We start from the raw sequence: 16,111 nt of genomic DNA, 5'->3' as shown, positions 1-16,111 counted from the left end.
GCAGAGGAACCAGAACTACTTGCCAACTTCCGCTGGATCATAGAAAAAGGAAGGGTATTCCAAAAAAAATCTACTTTGTTGACTATGCTAAAGCCTTTGACTGTGTGGATCACAACAAAACTGGAAAATTCTTAAAGAGATGGGAATACCAGACCTTACCTGCCTCCTGAGAAACCTGTATGCAGGTCAAAAAGCAACAGTTAGAACCAAACATGGAACAACAGACTGGTTCCAAATTGGGAAAAGAGTACATCAAGGCTCTTTTGTCACCCTGCTTATATAATTTATATGCAGAGTACATCATGTGAAATGTCACACTGGATGAAGCTCAAGCTGGAATCAAGATTGCCGGGAGAAATATCAACAACCTCAGATATGCAGATGATATCACTCTAATGGCAGAAAGTGAAGAGGAACTAAAGAGCTTCTTGATGAAAGTGAAAGAGGAGAGTGAAAAAGCTAGCTTAAAACTCAGCATTCAAAGAAAAACCCAAGATTATGGCATCTGGTCTGGATGCTTAATGGCAAATAAATGGGTAAACAATCGAAACAGTGACAGACTTTATTTTCTTAGGCTCTAAAATCACTGCAGACAGTGACTGCAGCCATGAAAGACGCTTGCTCCATGGAAGAAAAGCTATGACAAACCTACGCAGCATATTAAAAAGCAGAAACATCACTTTACTGACAAAGGTATGTGTAGTCAAAAGCTATGGTTTTTCCAGTAGTCATGTGTGGATATGAGTGTTGGACCAGAAAGAAGGCTGAGTGCTGAACAGTTGATGATTTCAAACTGTGGTGTTGGAGAAGACTCTTGAGAGAGTCCCTTGGACTTCAAGGAGATCAAGCCAGTTAATCCTAAAGGAAATCAATTCTGAATATTCATCAGAAGGACTGATGCTGAAGCTGGAGCTCCAATACTTTGGCCACCTAATGCGAAGAGCCAGTTTGCTGGAAAACTCCCTGATGCTGGGAAAGAATGAGGGCAAGCAGAGAAGGGGGCGACAGAGTGTAAGATGGTCGGATGGCATCACTGACTTAATGGACGTGAATTTGAGCAAACGCTGGGAGATAGCAAAAGACAGGGAAGCCTGGCATGCTGCAGTTCATGGGGTAGCAGGGAGTCAGACATGACTTGGCTACTGAACATCAACATAGTTGATTTACAGTGTCATTGTTAGTTTCACGTGTATAACACACACATACATATATATAATTTTTTTAGATTCTACATATAAGTGATATCATGGTATTTGGCTTATTTCACTTAGTATGATAATCTCTAGGTCCATCCATATTGCTGCAAATGGCATTATTTCAGTCTTGTACTATTTGAGAGCAATATTGCATTGTGTATATGTACCACATCTTTATCTATTCATCTGTCAGTGGATATTTAGGTTGCTTCCAGGCTCTTGTAAATTCCACCTTCATTCTTTAAAGATACTTTTGCTGAATATCTGTGCTGACAGTTCTTTTTTCCCTTTCAGTTCTTTAAAGATACTGCTCCAGTCTTCTGGCCTAAACTGTTTCTAAGATGTTAGTCTTTTTTTTTTTTGCTATATTTTTCTTACTAGTATGTGTTTTCTCTGGAAGCCCTTGACATTTCCTCTTACTTTTTGGTTTTCAGTATTTTATCAGGTATCTATGTATATCTGTATTTATCCTGCTTGAGAGCCTTTGAGTTTTTGACTTGTAATTGTGTGTCTTTCACTACACTTGGTAAATGTTAGGCCTTTAATTTCCAACGGGCCCCTAAGGCTTTTGTTTTTAATTTGTTTTCTGTAATTCAAATCGTATAATTTCTATTTATTTAGCTTTGTATTCACTAATGATTTCTTCTGTATTAAGTCTTATTAGTAAGTTTTTAATTTCACCTATTGGTATTTTATCAGTTTTTGAATATCTTTCCTTTTTTTTCTATCATAACAACTTTTGTTGACATTTTGACTCATATAACAGAAAAGTGATCAGATGGAAAGAGCTAGCAAATATTTTTGTAAAACTGTTTTCTAAATTACAAGAAGCATATTCTGAACAAAATAATAATTATTTTACTAATGTGATCAAAGCTATTCTTTTATCTTCCTCTCTCTGATTTTTTTCTCTTCTTCTTTTAAATGTATTTATTTTTAATTGCAAGATAATTCCTTTACAATATTGTGTTATCGATCAGCCATAGTACACATGCGTCCCACCCCTCTAGGTTGTCACAGAGCCTGGGTTTGAGCTCCCTGCATCATACAGCAGATTTCCATTGGTTATCTCTTTTACATACATTAGTATATATGCTTCCAAGCTGTTCTCTCCATTCATCTCACCCTTTCCTTCCACCTCGCTGCTTGTGTCCATAAGTCTGTTCTCTATGTGTCACCATTGCTGCCCTGCAAATAGGTTCCTCAGTACCATCTTTCTAGATCCCATATATATGCATTAATATTCAATATTTGTTTTATCTTTTCTGACTTACTTCGCTCTGTATAATAGGCTCTAGGTTCATCCACCTCATTAGAACTGACTCATGTGCATTCCTTTTATGGCCGACTAGCATCCCATTCCATGTGTACCTCAGCTTCTTTACCCATTCATCTGTCAGTGGATATCTAGGCTGCTTCCATGTCTTAGCTATTGTAAACAGTGCTGCAGTGAACTTTTGGTTACATGTGTCTTTTTCAGTTTTTGTTTCCTTAGGGTATGTGCCTAGAAGTGGTCTTGCTGGGTAGCTGGTAGTTTTATTACTAATTTTTTAAGGAATCTCCATACTGTCTTTCGTAGTGGCTGTATCCATTTACATTCCCACTAGCAGTGCAAGAGGGTTGCCTGTTCTCCACATCCTCTCCAGCACTTGTTTGTGTGGATATTTTGATCATGGCCATTCTGGCTGGTGTGAGGTGATACCTGTTTCTTTCTATAGTGATGTTTCTCTGAGATTTCTGAAGCATTCTCTGATGCTGAGTATAGTTGCTTTTTTATCCTTAAAGATTTTTAATAACTGCCCCAAATCCTTGCTTTTATTTTCAACATTTGGTCATCTCAGCATCAGTCCATTTTGTTACATGAGCAAACAGACTCAGAGAAGTTACGATGACTTACCCAAAGTTATACAGTCAGTAGTTGTGGGAGAGGGAATCTAACCAGTGTCTTCTGACTCCAGATCCCTTATATTGCCCTCTGCACTGCACGTCTCTTCAGACTTTCTGTCATGACGCTTCCCAGGGAAATTGAGCATTTGAGAGAAGTAATGTCGATCAGTAAATAGATTTTTCTGGCCAAGTTATAATGGATAAAATGTAGAAAATATAAGGTCTGTGATTAAATCTGGGGGCTTTCGTCCGTGTTCATTAAATTTCCAAAATTCCCACTATTAAAAGTGGCTCCTCACTTGCAGCCTGAGTGTGTGATGGTGGTGGTGTGGTGGCCGTGCGCCTGGTGCTGAGGAAGGAAGGGAAAGCTCACTGTACGCAGCGCACCTCCCGCAGCTTCAGCCTAAGCAGGGAGCAGGGGCTCTGCCTGATTTCACGCACTCCTGGAGACTGCTGGGAAGGATAAAGGCGCCAGAGGCTTCCTTTAGGACTGGGCTTATTCTCTGTGCTGTCATGACACAGCCTCTGAAAAAGCCTCCCTTTGAAACGGAGCAGGACCCTGTGGTCCTAGTCCCCCACCCCATCATGTCCTCTGCCTGCCTTTTGTCTGTGGAAAACTTTAGTCAAAGAATAAGTTTAATCAGAGAAGTGAGAAATGTGAAACAAAGGAAAACAGTCAAAGGAGACTAAATAATAATCCTGCTTGAGGACAGTTTCTCCTTCCTGAAAACCTTCTGGCTAATCCTGTTATCTTAAAATGTAAATTATGGGAGTGGGTCTAGTAAGATCTTTACAACCTCCAGACATTCTTTTGATTCATTGTAATAACTAATTAAAAAGTATATAACTTCCAGATGTTCAAGCTGGTTTTAGAAAAAGGAGAGGAACCAGAAATCAAATTGCCAACATCTGCTGGATCATCAACAAAGCAAGAGAGTTCCAGGAAAACATCTATTTCTGCTTTACTGACTACGCCAAAGCCTTTGACTGTCTGGATCACAATAAACTGTGGAAAATTCTGAAGGAGATGGAAATACCAGACCACCTGACCTGCCTCTTGAGAAACCGTATGCAGGTCAGGAAGCAACAGTGAGAACTGGGCATGGAACAACAGACTGGTTCCAAATAGGAAAAGGAGTACATCAAGGCTGTATATTGTCACCCTGCTTATTTAACTTATATGCACAGAACATCATGAGAAACACTGGGCTGGAAGAAGCACAAGCTAGCATCAGGATTGCCGGGGAAATACCAATAACCTCAGATATGCAGATGACACCACCCTTATGGCAGAGAGTGAAGAGGAACTAAGAAGCCTCTTGATGAAAGTGAAAGAGGAGAGTGAAAAAGTTGGCTTAAAGCTCAACATTCAGAAAACTAAGATCATGGCATCTGGTCCCATCACTTCATGGGAAATAGATGGGGAAACAGTGTCAGACTTTATTTTTTGGGGCTCCAAAATCACTGCAGATGGTGATTGCAGCCATGAAATTAAAAGATGCTTACTCCTTGGAAGGAAAGTTATGACCAACCTAGACAGCATATTAAAAAGCAGAGACATTACTTTGCCAACAAAGGTCCGTCTAGTCAAGGCTATGGTTTTTCCAGTGGTCATGTATGGATGTGAGAGTTGGACTATAAAGAAAGCTGAGCGCCAAAGAATTGATGCTTTTGAACTGTGGTGTTGAAGAAGACTCATTGAGAGTCCCTTGGACTGCAAGGAGATCCAACCAGTCCATCCTGAAGGAAATCAGTCCTGGGTATTCATTGGAAGGACTGATGCTGAAGCTGAAACTCCAATACTTTGGTCACCTCATGCGAAGAGTTGACTCATTGGAAAAGACCCTGATGCTGGGAGGGATTGGGGGCAGGAGGAGAAGGGGACGACAGAGGATGAGATGGCTGGATGGCATCACCAACTCAATGGGCATGAGTTTGGGTAAACTCTGGGAGTTGGTGATGGACAGGGAGGCCTGGCGTGCTGCGATTCATGGGGTCGCAAAGAGTTGGACACGACTGAGCAACTGAACTGATCTCCCTTGCTAGCACTAGCGAGGGGGCACTCTTTCTGTCCCCTTCTGATGTCTGTCAGAAGCTTTCTCTACCTCTTTTATACTTTAATAAAATTTTATTACACAAGGTCTTCCTTTGGTGGCTTAGACAGTAAAGCGCCTGCTTATAATGCGGGATACCCGGGTTTGATCCCTGGGTTTGGAGGATCCCCTGGAGAAGGAAATGGCAAACCACTCCAGTACTCTTAGCTGGAAAATCCCATGGACGGAGGAGCCTGGTAGGCCACAGTACTTGGGGTCACAAAGAGTCGGACACAACTGAGCGACCTCATTTTCACTTTACTTTCACTTTACACACAAAGCTCTGAGCCATCAAGCCTCATCTGTGGCCCCAGATCGAATTCTCCTCTGGGGGCGTCTTTCATGGTTTAGCAGCCTTTCAGAAGGTAACTACGTGATGAACAGTTAACTACGTAAAGCAGTTAGCATCTTTATCCAGGACTTGAGCTGCCACAATTCTGAGAATTGACTTCAAAGACATGGGAACAGGTGCACCCCAGAACTGAAGATTAACTGTACCTGTAACAACCAAGATGATGCTGGTCAGACCACTGATGACCAGTTGAAGATGACTGTTAGAGATGACTGTGCTGTTTCTGCATGTAACCTCCCCCCACCCCACTCTGTCTGTAAAAGCTCTCACCTCCTGCTTGTTGGGTGCCTGACCGTGGGCCAGGCAGTGTCCTAAGAGCTTCTTGTGTGTTGTTCCATTTTAATACAACAGCCGAGATGAAGAAATAGTATCTGTTTATAGTAAATAAAACTTAAAGACTTCAGAGGTGACTCGTCCTCAGCCTCAGTTAAAAGGTGACAAAGCTGAGATGCAGACTCAGGAACCCCAGCGTCCGTGTCTCGACTGCTTTTGTGGCTGAGCCCACCCTGGCGAGGTTCTGCTCCAGGAGCAGGGACTGGACTGCAGATACGCCTCTTTCCTTTTGCCCCCTGCAGAAGCGGGTCCCCTTCAGGTGCTGTTTCTCCTGCTCCTCAGAGCCGCCTCAGTTGGATGCCCAGGAGTCACAGGGAGGATCCTGTTGGCTGCCCAAGGGAACCCTTCTCCAGTGACCTTTTGCCTCTAATCCATGGTCTGAAACTTGTCTGCACTAGAATGGAATGAGCTCAGCAGCAGAGGTTGCTGTTAATAAAATAACAGATTCTGAGGCGAGGACTGGGAAGGAAAACAAATGCAGTGTGAGGAGCAAGAGCAGAGTGAAGGGGAGTCAGGGGGTGAAAGCGTCCTCCTGCCCTGCCAGGGTCATCTCTCCCTGTAAACCACCGTGTGGAGACAGTGCTGCCTCCGCTGAGGGCTGAAGATGCTCCGTGCAGGTTTCTTTGTGACAGTTTATATGACAGCTTGTCGGCGGCGTTGGGTATATGGCTGACCTCGGGTATGGAATGTTCTTGATGTGGATGGCAGGTCCGTGTGGAATCCTCCACTGCCTTCTACACGAGTAGGAGTTTCAGAGCTGCAGCCTATAAGTCCCAGGAAGTACAAAACAGTTTGTGTATGACAGACCATCGTCCCAAAGAGATCTTGTCAGTCTCCGTATAACTTTTTAACCTGGGAACTGCTTTTGGAACTGCCACTGGAAGGAGGGCAGGGGAGGGGAGCGGCTGGGACTGCAGGCTGCCCTGGGCGATGCTGCTGCCTCCGGGCTCAGCCCACCTCCGGCCACTTCAGCAGAAAGGGGGACTGTCCTGCTGTGTGTTACTTAGGACGCTAGTTGAGCTCTGCTTTGATTTTCATTGCTCAGGTTTTTAAGGAGGAGAAGTACCTGAAGGACGCAGTGGAGTGCAGCGACGTGATCTGGCAGCGAGGCCTGCTGCGGAAGGGCTACGGGATCTGCCACGGGACCGCTGGGAACGGCTACTCCTTCCTTTCGCTTTACCACATCACGCAGGATAAAAAGTACCTCTACCGAGCTTGCAAGGTACGAGCACGTCTACCCAGACAGCTCTTGAGCCCTGCGGGGCACGCAAAGCCCAAACAGCTCTCTGGTTTCAGACACGCTTCGCCCAGCTTGCAGTGTCTTCCGCGCAGCCGTGTCCCGGCTAGCCCCCTGATTCCCTCTGTGCGGTGGGACTGGGGAGTGGAAGTGCACTCCGCCGTCCCACAGCCTGGCAAGAGTGCCTTCCTGTGCGTTTATTAGTCATGACTTTAGGACGTCCCTTCTTAAGCCTCAACTGGAAAAATACTCTCCGCCTCCTAAATTTGTCCCAAGAAAAATGAATCGTGATAATGGGCAGATCATCAGTAGGTGCCCCTGCTTAAAGTCCTCAGAACCCACGCCCCCCACACTGGAGGGCCCGTGTGCCTCTGCCATCGCCCGCCTCTTGTCTCGCCCCGTGCTCCACACTGCCGCCTCACCCCCGTGCTCCCCATGGAGCACAGCGGGTCTGGGGCTCCCCTGAAATCTGCCTGGTGGAGAGGACCCCAGTGATGGAGCTGCTGGTCACCACGGGGTGCTCCCCTTGCTCCTGGTGGGCCACGCCTCGACCATGAGCCGGGACAGTGCCTGGCCCCGAGTAGAGACTGACAGATACGCATCGGGTGTTTGAAAATGAATGCACAAAGCAAGACCCAGTAAACATTTGCTATACACATTTCACAAAGTAGAGCTATGAAGACACTGGAGAAAAAGATGGGAAGAAAATACACTAAGATGTACAAGACCATGGGTAGATGGAGGCATTCGGGGTGGCTTGTTTTTTATATTTACTACTATTCCGAAGGCTTTTCTTAAAGCAGCTGGAATAGAGCCGTGGTGCCCACACTCACAAAGGCTGTGTGCACGGGGTGTTGTGGGGGTCCTGGGGGCAGGTGACGGCCCAGGAGTGTCATGTAAACTGAGACCCAGAGGGGAGCTGGGAACTTCGCAGGGGTGGGCGATGGGAGCGGAGCTGCCCGCAGAGGGAGCTGGAGGCGTGAGCACCCCGGGGCCATAACGTCCCATTGGCCCGAGCAGAGACATGAGGGGCAGCTTAGGGTGACAGCAGTCACAGCGGCAGATGGGCAGGAAGCTGTGGGGGTTGGGGAAGACTTCACACGGACGGAGCACAGCTAGTTTTCTAAAGATGTAGAGCTTTTCAGGTGGGCCAGCAAAGTGTGGCTTGGAGAAGGGGTGTCTGTCCCTTAGGAGGAGAGCGCCTGCAGAACCATGGAGGCAGGCCCAGCCAGGGCAGCCCGACACTCTTAAGTGCCCAGTGTTGGGGGTGCAGGGTGAGGGATGAGGGCAGAGGCCAAGGAAAGCTAGTCTTCCCCCTGTTCAGTGGATCTCAACTTTGGGTACACGTTAGACTCACTGGGAGCTTGTGAGTGCTGAAAAGCTCTCACACTGAAGAGGGCCTGGACCCCAGCCCAGATCCGGTGACTCAGGAGCCCAAGCTGTGGTCCCAGCGCCTGTGGGTCTCCCCGCCAGCCCCCTGAGTCCTCATCTGTAAGGAAGGGCTTCACGAGGGTTTGTGACTCACGTTCCGTCTTCTCTCTCGAAGGGTCTCCATGGCTGCAGTGGATGGATGAGGTAGAGGTAAACAATCTGGGTTTCTCCAAATTGTTGCTTAGTAATTAATGGTGGTCCAGTGGCTAAGAATCTGCCTTCCAGTTCAGGGGATGTGGCTTTGATCCCTGGTCAGGAAACTAAGATGCCATATCCCACACTCAGAGCAACTAAGCTGGCGTGCTGCACCTACTGAGCCAGTGTACTCTGGAGCCCCAGCACCCCAACTGTAGAGTTTGTGTACCCTAGTGCTGCCACTAAGACCCAGTGCAGCCAAACAACCAGCTCACTAAATATTTTTTAAAAAGTGGAAATGTAGAGTTACAAACCAGGGATACTGGCTGTGATACGAAAGAGAGATTTAGAAACACTTAGGATGTTGAGACCACAGAATTGGGTGGATTTTTTTTTAATGTGGAGAAGACAGAAATGTATGAATATCTTCCTGATGTCTGACTAAGAAAACCAGATAGATAGTGCATCAAAAGAGCGAGAAGTGTGTGAGGGTTTGGAGGGTAGAAAGCAGCATGAGTTTTATTATAATGTTACAAAAATCCACTGAAGAAGTTTCAGCAGGAAGGGTCAGAGAGCTCAGAGAGGAGTTGCCGAGAAAGCTAAGGAATGTGTTTCGAGAGGAGTAGGGTGGGCAGTGGGAGGCCCCGGGGCTCAGTGGGGAAAGCGGGGAGAGGGGGGCACGCTGCACATTGAGCAACAGGGTCAGCATGCGGGGGCTTCCGTCTGCACAGAGAGCCTGCCAGGCCGGGAGGCAATGCCTGGACGAGACAGAGGGCTGTGAGCTGTGTGCTTTCCACTGCAGTCTTCCCAACAACCTTCCTGGGTAAAGCCTCCCTCACAGATGAGGAAACAGGCCTGGACAGGTGACAGGACTTGCCAGGTCTCACCTCCTTAGAAGAGGCGGTGCTAAGTTCCCCCAGGCCCACACTGCTGGCCGCTCTGTTGCCTGGGCGTCTGGCCTTTGATTCTTGGTGAACTCACTACAGTGTCTTATTAGTTCCGTTTCCACCAAGTGAAACCCCATTCTTAAAAATAAATGCCTTTCTTCCTAGTTTGCCGAGTGGTGTCTAGATTATGGAGCACATGGCTGCCGAATTCCTGACAGACCCTATTCTCTCTTTGAAGGTAAGAGTGAGCGAAACTCCAGGTTCAAGGCTCTGGCTGCATGCGTTTGGTCCTCCTGGCTCTGTGCGCCATCGCAGTTGATCTTACTTAGTGATCGGTGCAAAGCTGGCAAATACCAGGAGCAAAGTCATTCCTTGCTGAAAACTATTCTGAGTCTCTTTACCTTGCCTATTTGTGCTCCTGTGAACTTCTTCCATGTATTTTTAGATCTTTTGTGAAGTATATATGCATAGACTATTTGCTGCTTTGTGATGGAAAAAATAATAAGTTTTTCCTCTGCATTTCACCATGCATATAGGATTGATCTGTTCCCAGCAACCTTGGTTAGTTATTTAGATACAATTTAATTATTTAAGTCATATAAAGAAGCATAAATAATTAATATTAGTAATTTAAAAGTATTAGTAAGTAAAACTATTAGTACTTGGAAAAATAATAAGAGAGTTCCGAAAAACAAGAGTGGTGAAAGAAACCAGCAGACACAATGCATAGAAATAATTCAGGAAAACCAAACAGAAGTCCTGCAGAGATTGAGATACTCTTCTAACATAAGTTGCAGAAACTAAGGGCGAAGGTTAAATGGGGTTAGGATAAATTGATGGTGATTTTTTAATTACTTTACGGCTACATTTTATAGTAATTCCAAAGTAAATTCCAGAAGGAATAAATGAATATTTATAAAAAAATCAAATAATAGATGAGTGTTGAGTTTTGTCAAATACAAAGCTGATAAGATCATGTGATTTTTCTCTTCAACTTCCTAGCACTGTGAATCACATTGGTTCATTTTCAAGTATTAAGCCAGTCTTGCATGTCTGGAATAAAGCTTACTTGGCCGTGGTGTACGGTGCTTTTTATGTATTGCAGAATTGCATTTGCTAATGTTTTGTTGGTGGTTTTTGCGTCTGTAGTCATAAGAAATGTTTGCCTCTAGCCGTCCATTTGTGTACTGTCACTGTCTGCTTTGCTGTCTGGGCGATACTGGCCTACTAAATTGATGTTTTCTCTGTTTTCTGTAATAGGCTATATATTAATTGGCAGAAGAATTCTGGTTTAAATGTTTGGTAACATTCTTCCTCAAAACCTTCCTAGCCTATAGATTTCTTTTTCAAGAGTCTTAAATTTATGAACTTAATCTGTTTAATAGTTTACCAGGCTGTAAGTTATCTATTTCATATTCAGTGAGTTTTGTTAGTTTGCATTTTTAAGATATTGCCCCATTTCACCTGTGGGGTCAAATTTATGTGCATAAAATTTTGGTAGTATCCCTTCATTATCTTTTTGATGTTTTGAATTGTCTGTAGTGATATGTCATGTTTTATTTCTACTATTGATAATATTTTAATCATATAATAGATAAATGAGCAAAACTTAGAGCATTTGTCATTATCTTTTGCAAAAAAAAGATCTTTTTTAGTATTCACAGATTTTATAATGAAAAAATGTTTCTCGGGATAAAAATTTTCATGTCATAAAAATGAGTTGTATCAGACATAACAGAATAACCTGTGTGTGTGTGTGTGTGTGTATAGAAATAACAGAATAATAGATATAACGTTAACTGTAAATGAAGTTTATTCAGGTTCATAAATTCAAGTTTATAAATGGCAAATTCAAAGCCCCAGTGGGTGAAAATCTTTGAATGTTCCCTGCCTAGAGGCTGGGAAGCTCTCAGATTATTCTGGACCCTGTGCCTGACAAATGCCTGGCAAGAGACACCAATAACTCAGTTCTAGTCAGATGGTGAGTGGCTGTGTGGAGGCCATGAGGCTGACAGGGCCCCCAGCGCTTGGGACCCTTTCTGCAGGAGTTCCCTCTAACCAGGGGTTCCTTCGGGTAGGCTACTGAGTTACTGCAGTGATTGGCAGTGGGGATTTTAACCAGGCAAGTAAGGTTTGTTCTAAATAGTATTTTTAAAACCTAAGGAAAATATAAAATGCAGCTTTATATTTGAAATAAAAACATAAAGACTCTGAGAGGAAGTTTACATGTTGGAATATCACAATAGCAATGCCCTTAATTTTTTTGTTAGCAGTTCTATGAAATCACCATAAAATGTCAAGATGCAAGATTTAAAAATAAGATAGTGAAGAAAACCTCCTGTGTGCTAATATAAGGATTTTCCATTTGTGTATGTGAAGTTATTTTTAAAGCCCTCACTACCTTTCCCCACATCCTTACAGCCCCAGTAAAGGCAGTGATTAAAGCTCACTTGGTTTGGGACCCCACCACACACCGTTTTTTTCATGATGGATCACGTTGTTCATTGCAGGCATGGCTGGCACTGTTCACTTCCTCTCCGACATCCTGGCCCCAGAGGCATCACGGTTTCCAGCATTTGAACTCAGCTCTTCACAGAGGGATACAAAGGTTCAAAAAGACTACTAAGAGAGCTGACTGGACCAGAAGCCACCAGGTTGCTTAGCCCCTGACACAGAACCAACTGGGATTCCTGAAAGCGGGAGAAGCAGCAGCAGGCCTCGTCCTAGACGCCCGTGTCGGAGTGTGATGGCCGGCCGCCCCAGCAGCATCGTGCGACCGTGCCCCTCGCTGGCGCACGGTGTGAACCCTCCACGTCCAGTTCTCCGTCGTGTGTGCATGTCTCCTGGTGTTTGCCGTCTGTAGGTGTAGGTTGTTGTAAACAGAAGCCCTTCCCTGTCCTTGAGCCCGAGCTGGCTGTGCATGAGGGCGCACGGCACCCACTTCTCTGTACATACTGTTTAAAGTGAGGCGTTTTCTGTATTGGCAAACAAGGAAATAGGCAGGTCGTGTCTCTTACATAACAGAATTCTCCACAGTGATGTCCCAGTGGTAAAACTTTGCAGCATTTTCTGTGTGTGCCTTGCGGATGAGCGTGAGAGAAAGACCACTCCAAAATGAAAACAATAAAGCAGCGTTGCTGAAGTAGGGGGTGGAGAGCCTGTCCACAGAGTCGAATGTCCCCTCTTTGTGTGCTGTGCCCCCAGTGTTTATAAGAAGGAGAGGGGGCGCGTTCCAGCATTGTCCCCTGCTGGGACTCCCTTCCTCAGGCTTGCTGTGTGACGTTCTAGCCCCGCCTCACAACCCACGGCAGCCTGGGCCCCGAGGAGCAGACCCGTGACACCAGGGCCATTCGGGGGAGCCTTTTCATGGCCACATTGTAAATCAAGTAGCAGCGACTGAGGGCTGCAAGTCTCGGTTCAGTGTATGTCATTAAAACAGACTGCACCGCAGTTTTATCAGCATTATGACATAGTGCTGTAAGTTCAGTGGATACAATTCCAGATACGTTATTCCCATGTTCCTCCACTTAAACTTTTTTCACAACTTGGTAAGTTATCAAAGTACAAATTTGGGATGAGTATAGTCTTTATTTTTGTCTGTTATTCAGGTGATAGAAATCTCACATTTGATGAAATGTATTAAGCATAAAGTACTAGTCTGTATCTATGCATATGGGAAACAGTTCTAACCAAGAAAATTACACTGTCTGTCTGACGTTTTTGTTTTAAAACTGGGCATTAACTTGGATTAGCATACCCTCAATAATTTTACCATGTAGATCTGTCTTTAGAAGAGCTTTGTTGTCATGGTATGAATGGTCTGAGACTTTCTACAGACTTCTTACTTATGGGCTAAGGCCTGATCATAGAAGACAAGGTAGATCTCTGATGATCTGGTCCTTGTCTACAAGGGGTTGTCAAATGTTTATCAGCCCTGGTTTCCACTCCTTTCATAAAGGAGGAAGAAGAATGTCCAAGTAGAAGACAGGTTCCTTTGCACATGTGCAGTTCTCGGGATGCCAAGCCTTGTTTGTGGGGCTAAAACCCTAACATGTGCCCTTTCATTTCTAAATGATGCCTCATGCATCTCTTCATTTTCTGACACTCACTTCTATGTCATAACTGTTTTTTTAAGTTAGTTTGATGACTTCCATAGGTATAAATCCTCATGATTGTATATTCTAACCACTTCCTGGGTCTCCTCATGTGCTTCCTAGGCAGCCCAGTTCCCCAGGACCCACAGGTGGGACTGGAGTGGGTTGGGCTATTGTCAGAAAAGCTCATCTGATGTCAGCCCACATACACCATTCCCACCTCAGCCAGACCTCAGTGGCAGCCCTCCAGGCCTCAGCATGGAGTTATATCCAGGATGGCTTATTTCCCAAGGGAGGCCAGAGTAGCTGCACGGGAATCACCCCACTCGGCAAGAGGAAGCAGTTCGTGGAAACCCTGGTTCTGGCCACGTCTCCTGACCAGAAGCAGTGAGGGTGACGCTTATTACCTGGGCATCTTGCCTTGTGTGTTCACCTTGCTTCTGCCTAACACACTGAGGAAAGAGAGAGCACTTGTAAGATGAATGGAGGATCTGTTATTTACAGGGCTTGTTTAGAAGCCTGCTTACCTGCTAGATGTGTTAACACAGCTCAGTCTGTGACTCCTAGTGGTGACACAGGCTCCAGCTCCCCGAAGGAAAAAGACACCCACAGCTGATGTAGTGGTTCTGATAGTGTGTGAATTTGGATTTCAGAGCATTTCAGTGATTTCTCAGATTTGTTTGTTTTCTCCGAAATGTGTCTAAGCTTTTAAAATAATGTGTATGCACAATTCCATTTCAAAATTTGAAAGAGAAAAAGTTAATGTCCACAAAAAGTGTGTGGGGTGCTCTAGTTCAGTTCTTAGTAAACACAGTTCTGTTGTGACACTTGTGGGGTCCTCTGTTCTCACCTCTCTGCCTTCTGGAACGATGGTTGGGAGCCTTGGTCACCATCGTGAAGGCTGCCTTCCCCATAGAATATGTGGCGACTGCTTGTGTTGTGATGTCCCAGATAGTTCTCTAGAATAAGAGCTTTCTTTTTTTACTCCAAGGCCCTCTAGAACCTGGGTGAATCTTAGAGAAGCCTGTCTTGAGCTTGCATGTGTAACAGGCCTTTGCATTCACAGTTGCCCCAAACAGTCAACAGCGTGTCAGGATCACGGCATGGCTAGGCAGGTTATGGCATGGCTGGGGGGGTCACTGCATGCCTGGGGGTGGGCACTGCACTCATGACTGTTTCCCAGTGAGGACGCTGATGGCCTGCCCGTGGTCACAGCTGGGATGAGGGGTAGTTCTTGCCCGTGGCCAAACCTGTGACTTGTACTCAGCACTTTCTCTCCTATGTGCCCAATACAGAAGATGAGAAAGTGAAGCCTGAGAGAAACCCTGTTATATCCGCCCCCCCCCCCCCTGCTTTCTGGGCCCCTTGAACCATTCGGAGCAGTCCCAAACAATTCTTAACTTTGTGAGGCAGTCTTACAGCTGTTATTTCATTTGCTAAATTCACAAAAGCAGTACTCAGGTGTGAAGTCCAGGTTCCCTAAACGTTTTTGTAAACTCTCTTTACTCCTTCCCTGTCTCTTTGCTGAAGCTTAAAAGGGGCCCTTCCAAGTCTGAATTTTTTACACATCACGTCTGGAGGAGAGCCAGGTGTCATTTCCAGCACAACTGTCACCGCGATGCCTGTCACCCTTCTGTCGGACTGGCCACTGGCCCTGGCAGGCTGTGCTGCATCATTGCTTTTCCTGATCAGAGGAAGATGGCAGGCTCCTTCACAGCCTCTGCCCCATGGAGTTAGGCCACTGGATCACTGGGGCTATAAAGATGTCCAGTCTGCATCACAAGTGCCCCTGCACCCCCTTCCTTCTCCCACTTGGAGGTGGGAGGCTCAGTTCCTCCCAGCGAACGTTTGTTCCCACGTGCGGCATGCCAGGCCTCACGCTCAGTGCTGACAGTGAGGCGCTAACCCGCCTCCTGCAGCTCACAGCCTCCGTTGAACACCTGCGGGAAGTGAGCAGGCTGGAGCTCAGGCTCAGGTCTAGCCTCCTTTGGCAGGACCTCGGACAGCTCCTCGGCGTGTGGGCGGGGCTTGTGACCAGCGTGCACTTCCTGGTCCCAGCAGGAGGGGACCACAGGTAAGCTGACCAGGTCAGCCTTGCAGTGAGATGCCTCTGGCGTGAGGTTATGCTGGTCCTTGTCATCCGGTAGCCTGTGGAATGGAAGTCGAGAGCAGAGACTATGGAACCTGGATGTGTGGAATCTGGGCTCTGCTACTTGTATGAATTTGGACAAGGAATTTCCTCCTGAGCTTTTCTATGTAATCAGGACAACCTTATTTGGTTAGTGGGAGAATTAGAATGAAATAACAAATGGAGGAAACACCTAACACGTGAAAGTGCTCTATGATGGGGCAGACGAAGGGGTGGGTGTGGTGCTTTTGTGGAGAAACGGGCTCACTCTCCTGAGTAAAAATGAAAATCCCAGATCTGTCCAGCTCCAAAATCCCAAGCCTATCCTCGGTCCCTTT

General features: G+C 45.8%; 1 protein-coding gene across 1 annotated transcript in view; it reads left to right on the top strand.

Moving 5' to 3' along the window:
• LANCL2 (LanC like glutathione S-transferase 2) overlaps positions 1–14,472 on the top strand; it is a 95,272-nt gene extending 80,800 nt beyond the window's left edge. The window contains exons 7-9 of the mRNA XM_070462896.1: positions 6,907–7,083; positions 9,717–9,789; positions 12,062–14,472. Of these exons, the coding sequence (XP_070318997.1) occupies positions 6,907–7,083; positions 9,717–9,789; positions 12,062–12,177 (366 nt within the window). The 3' untranslated portion in view covers positions 12,178–14,472. The remainder of the gene's footprint in view (positions 1–6,906; positions 7,084–9,716; positions 9,790–12,061) is intronic.
• The last annotated feature ends 1,639 nt before the right edge of the window (positions 14,473–16,111 follow it).

Source organism: Odocoileus virginianus, unplaced genomic scaffold (assembly GCF_023699985.2).
Source record: "Odocoileus virginianus isolate 20LAN1187 ecotype Illinois unplaced genomic scaffold, Ovbor_1.2 Unplaced_Scaffold_17, whole genome shotgun sequence".
Lineage (NCBI taxonomy): Eukaryota > Metazoa > Chordata > Mammalia > Artiodactyla > Cervidae > Odocoileus > Odocoileus virginianus.
This window is presented reverse-complemented; position numbering and strand designations above follow the sequence as displayed.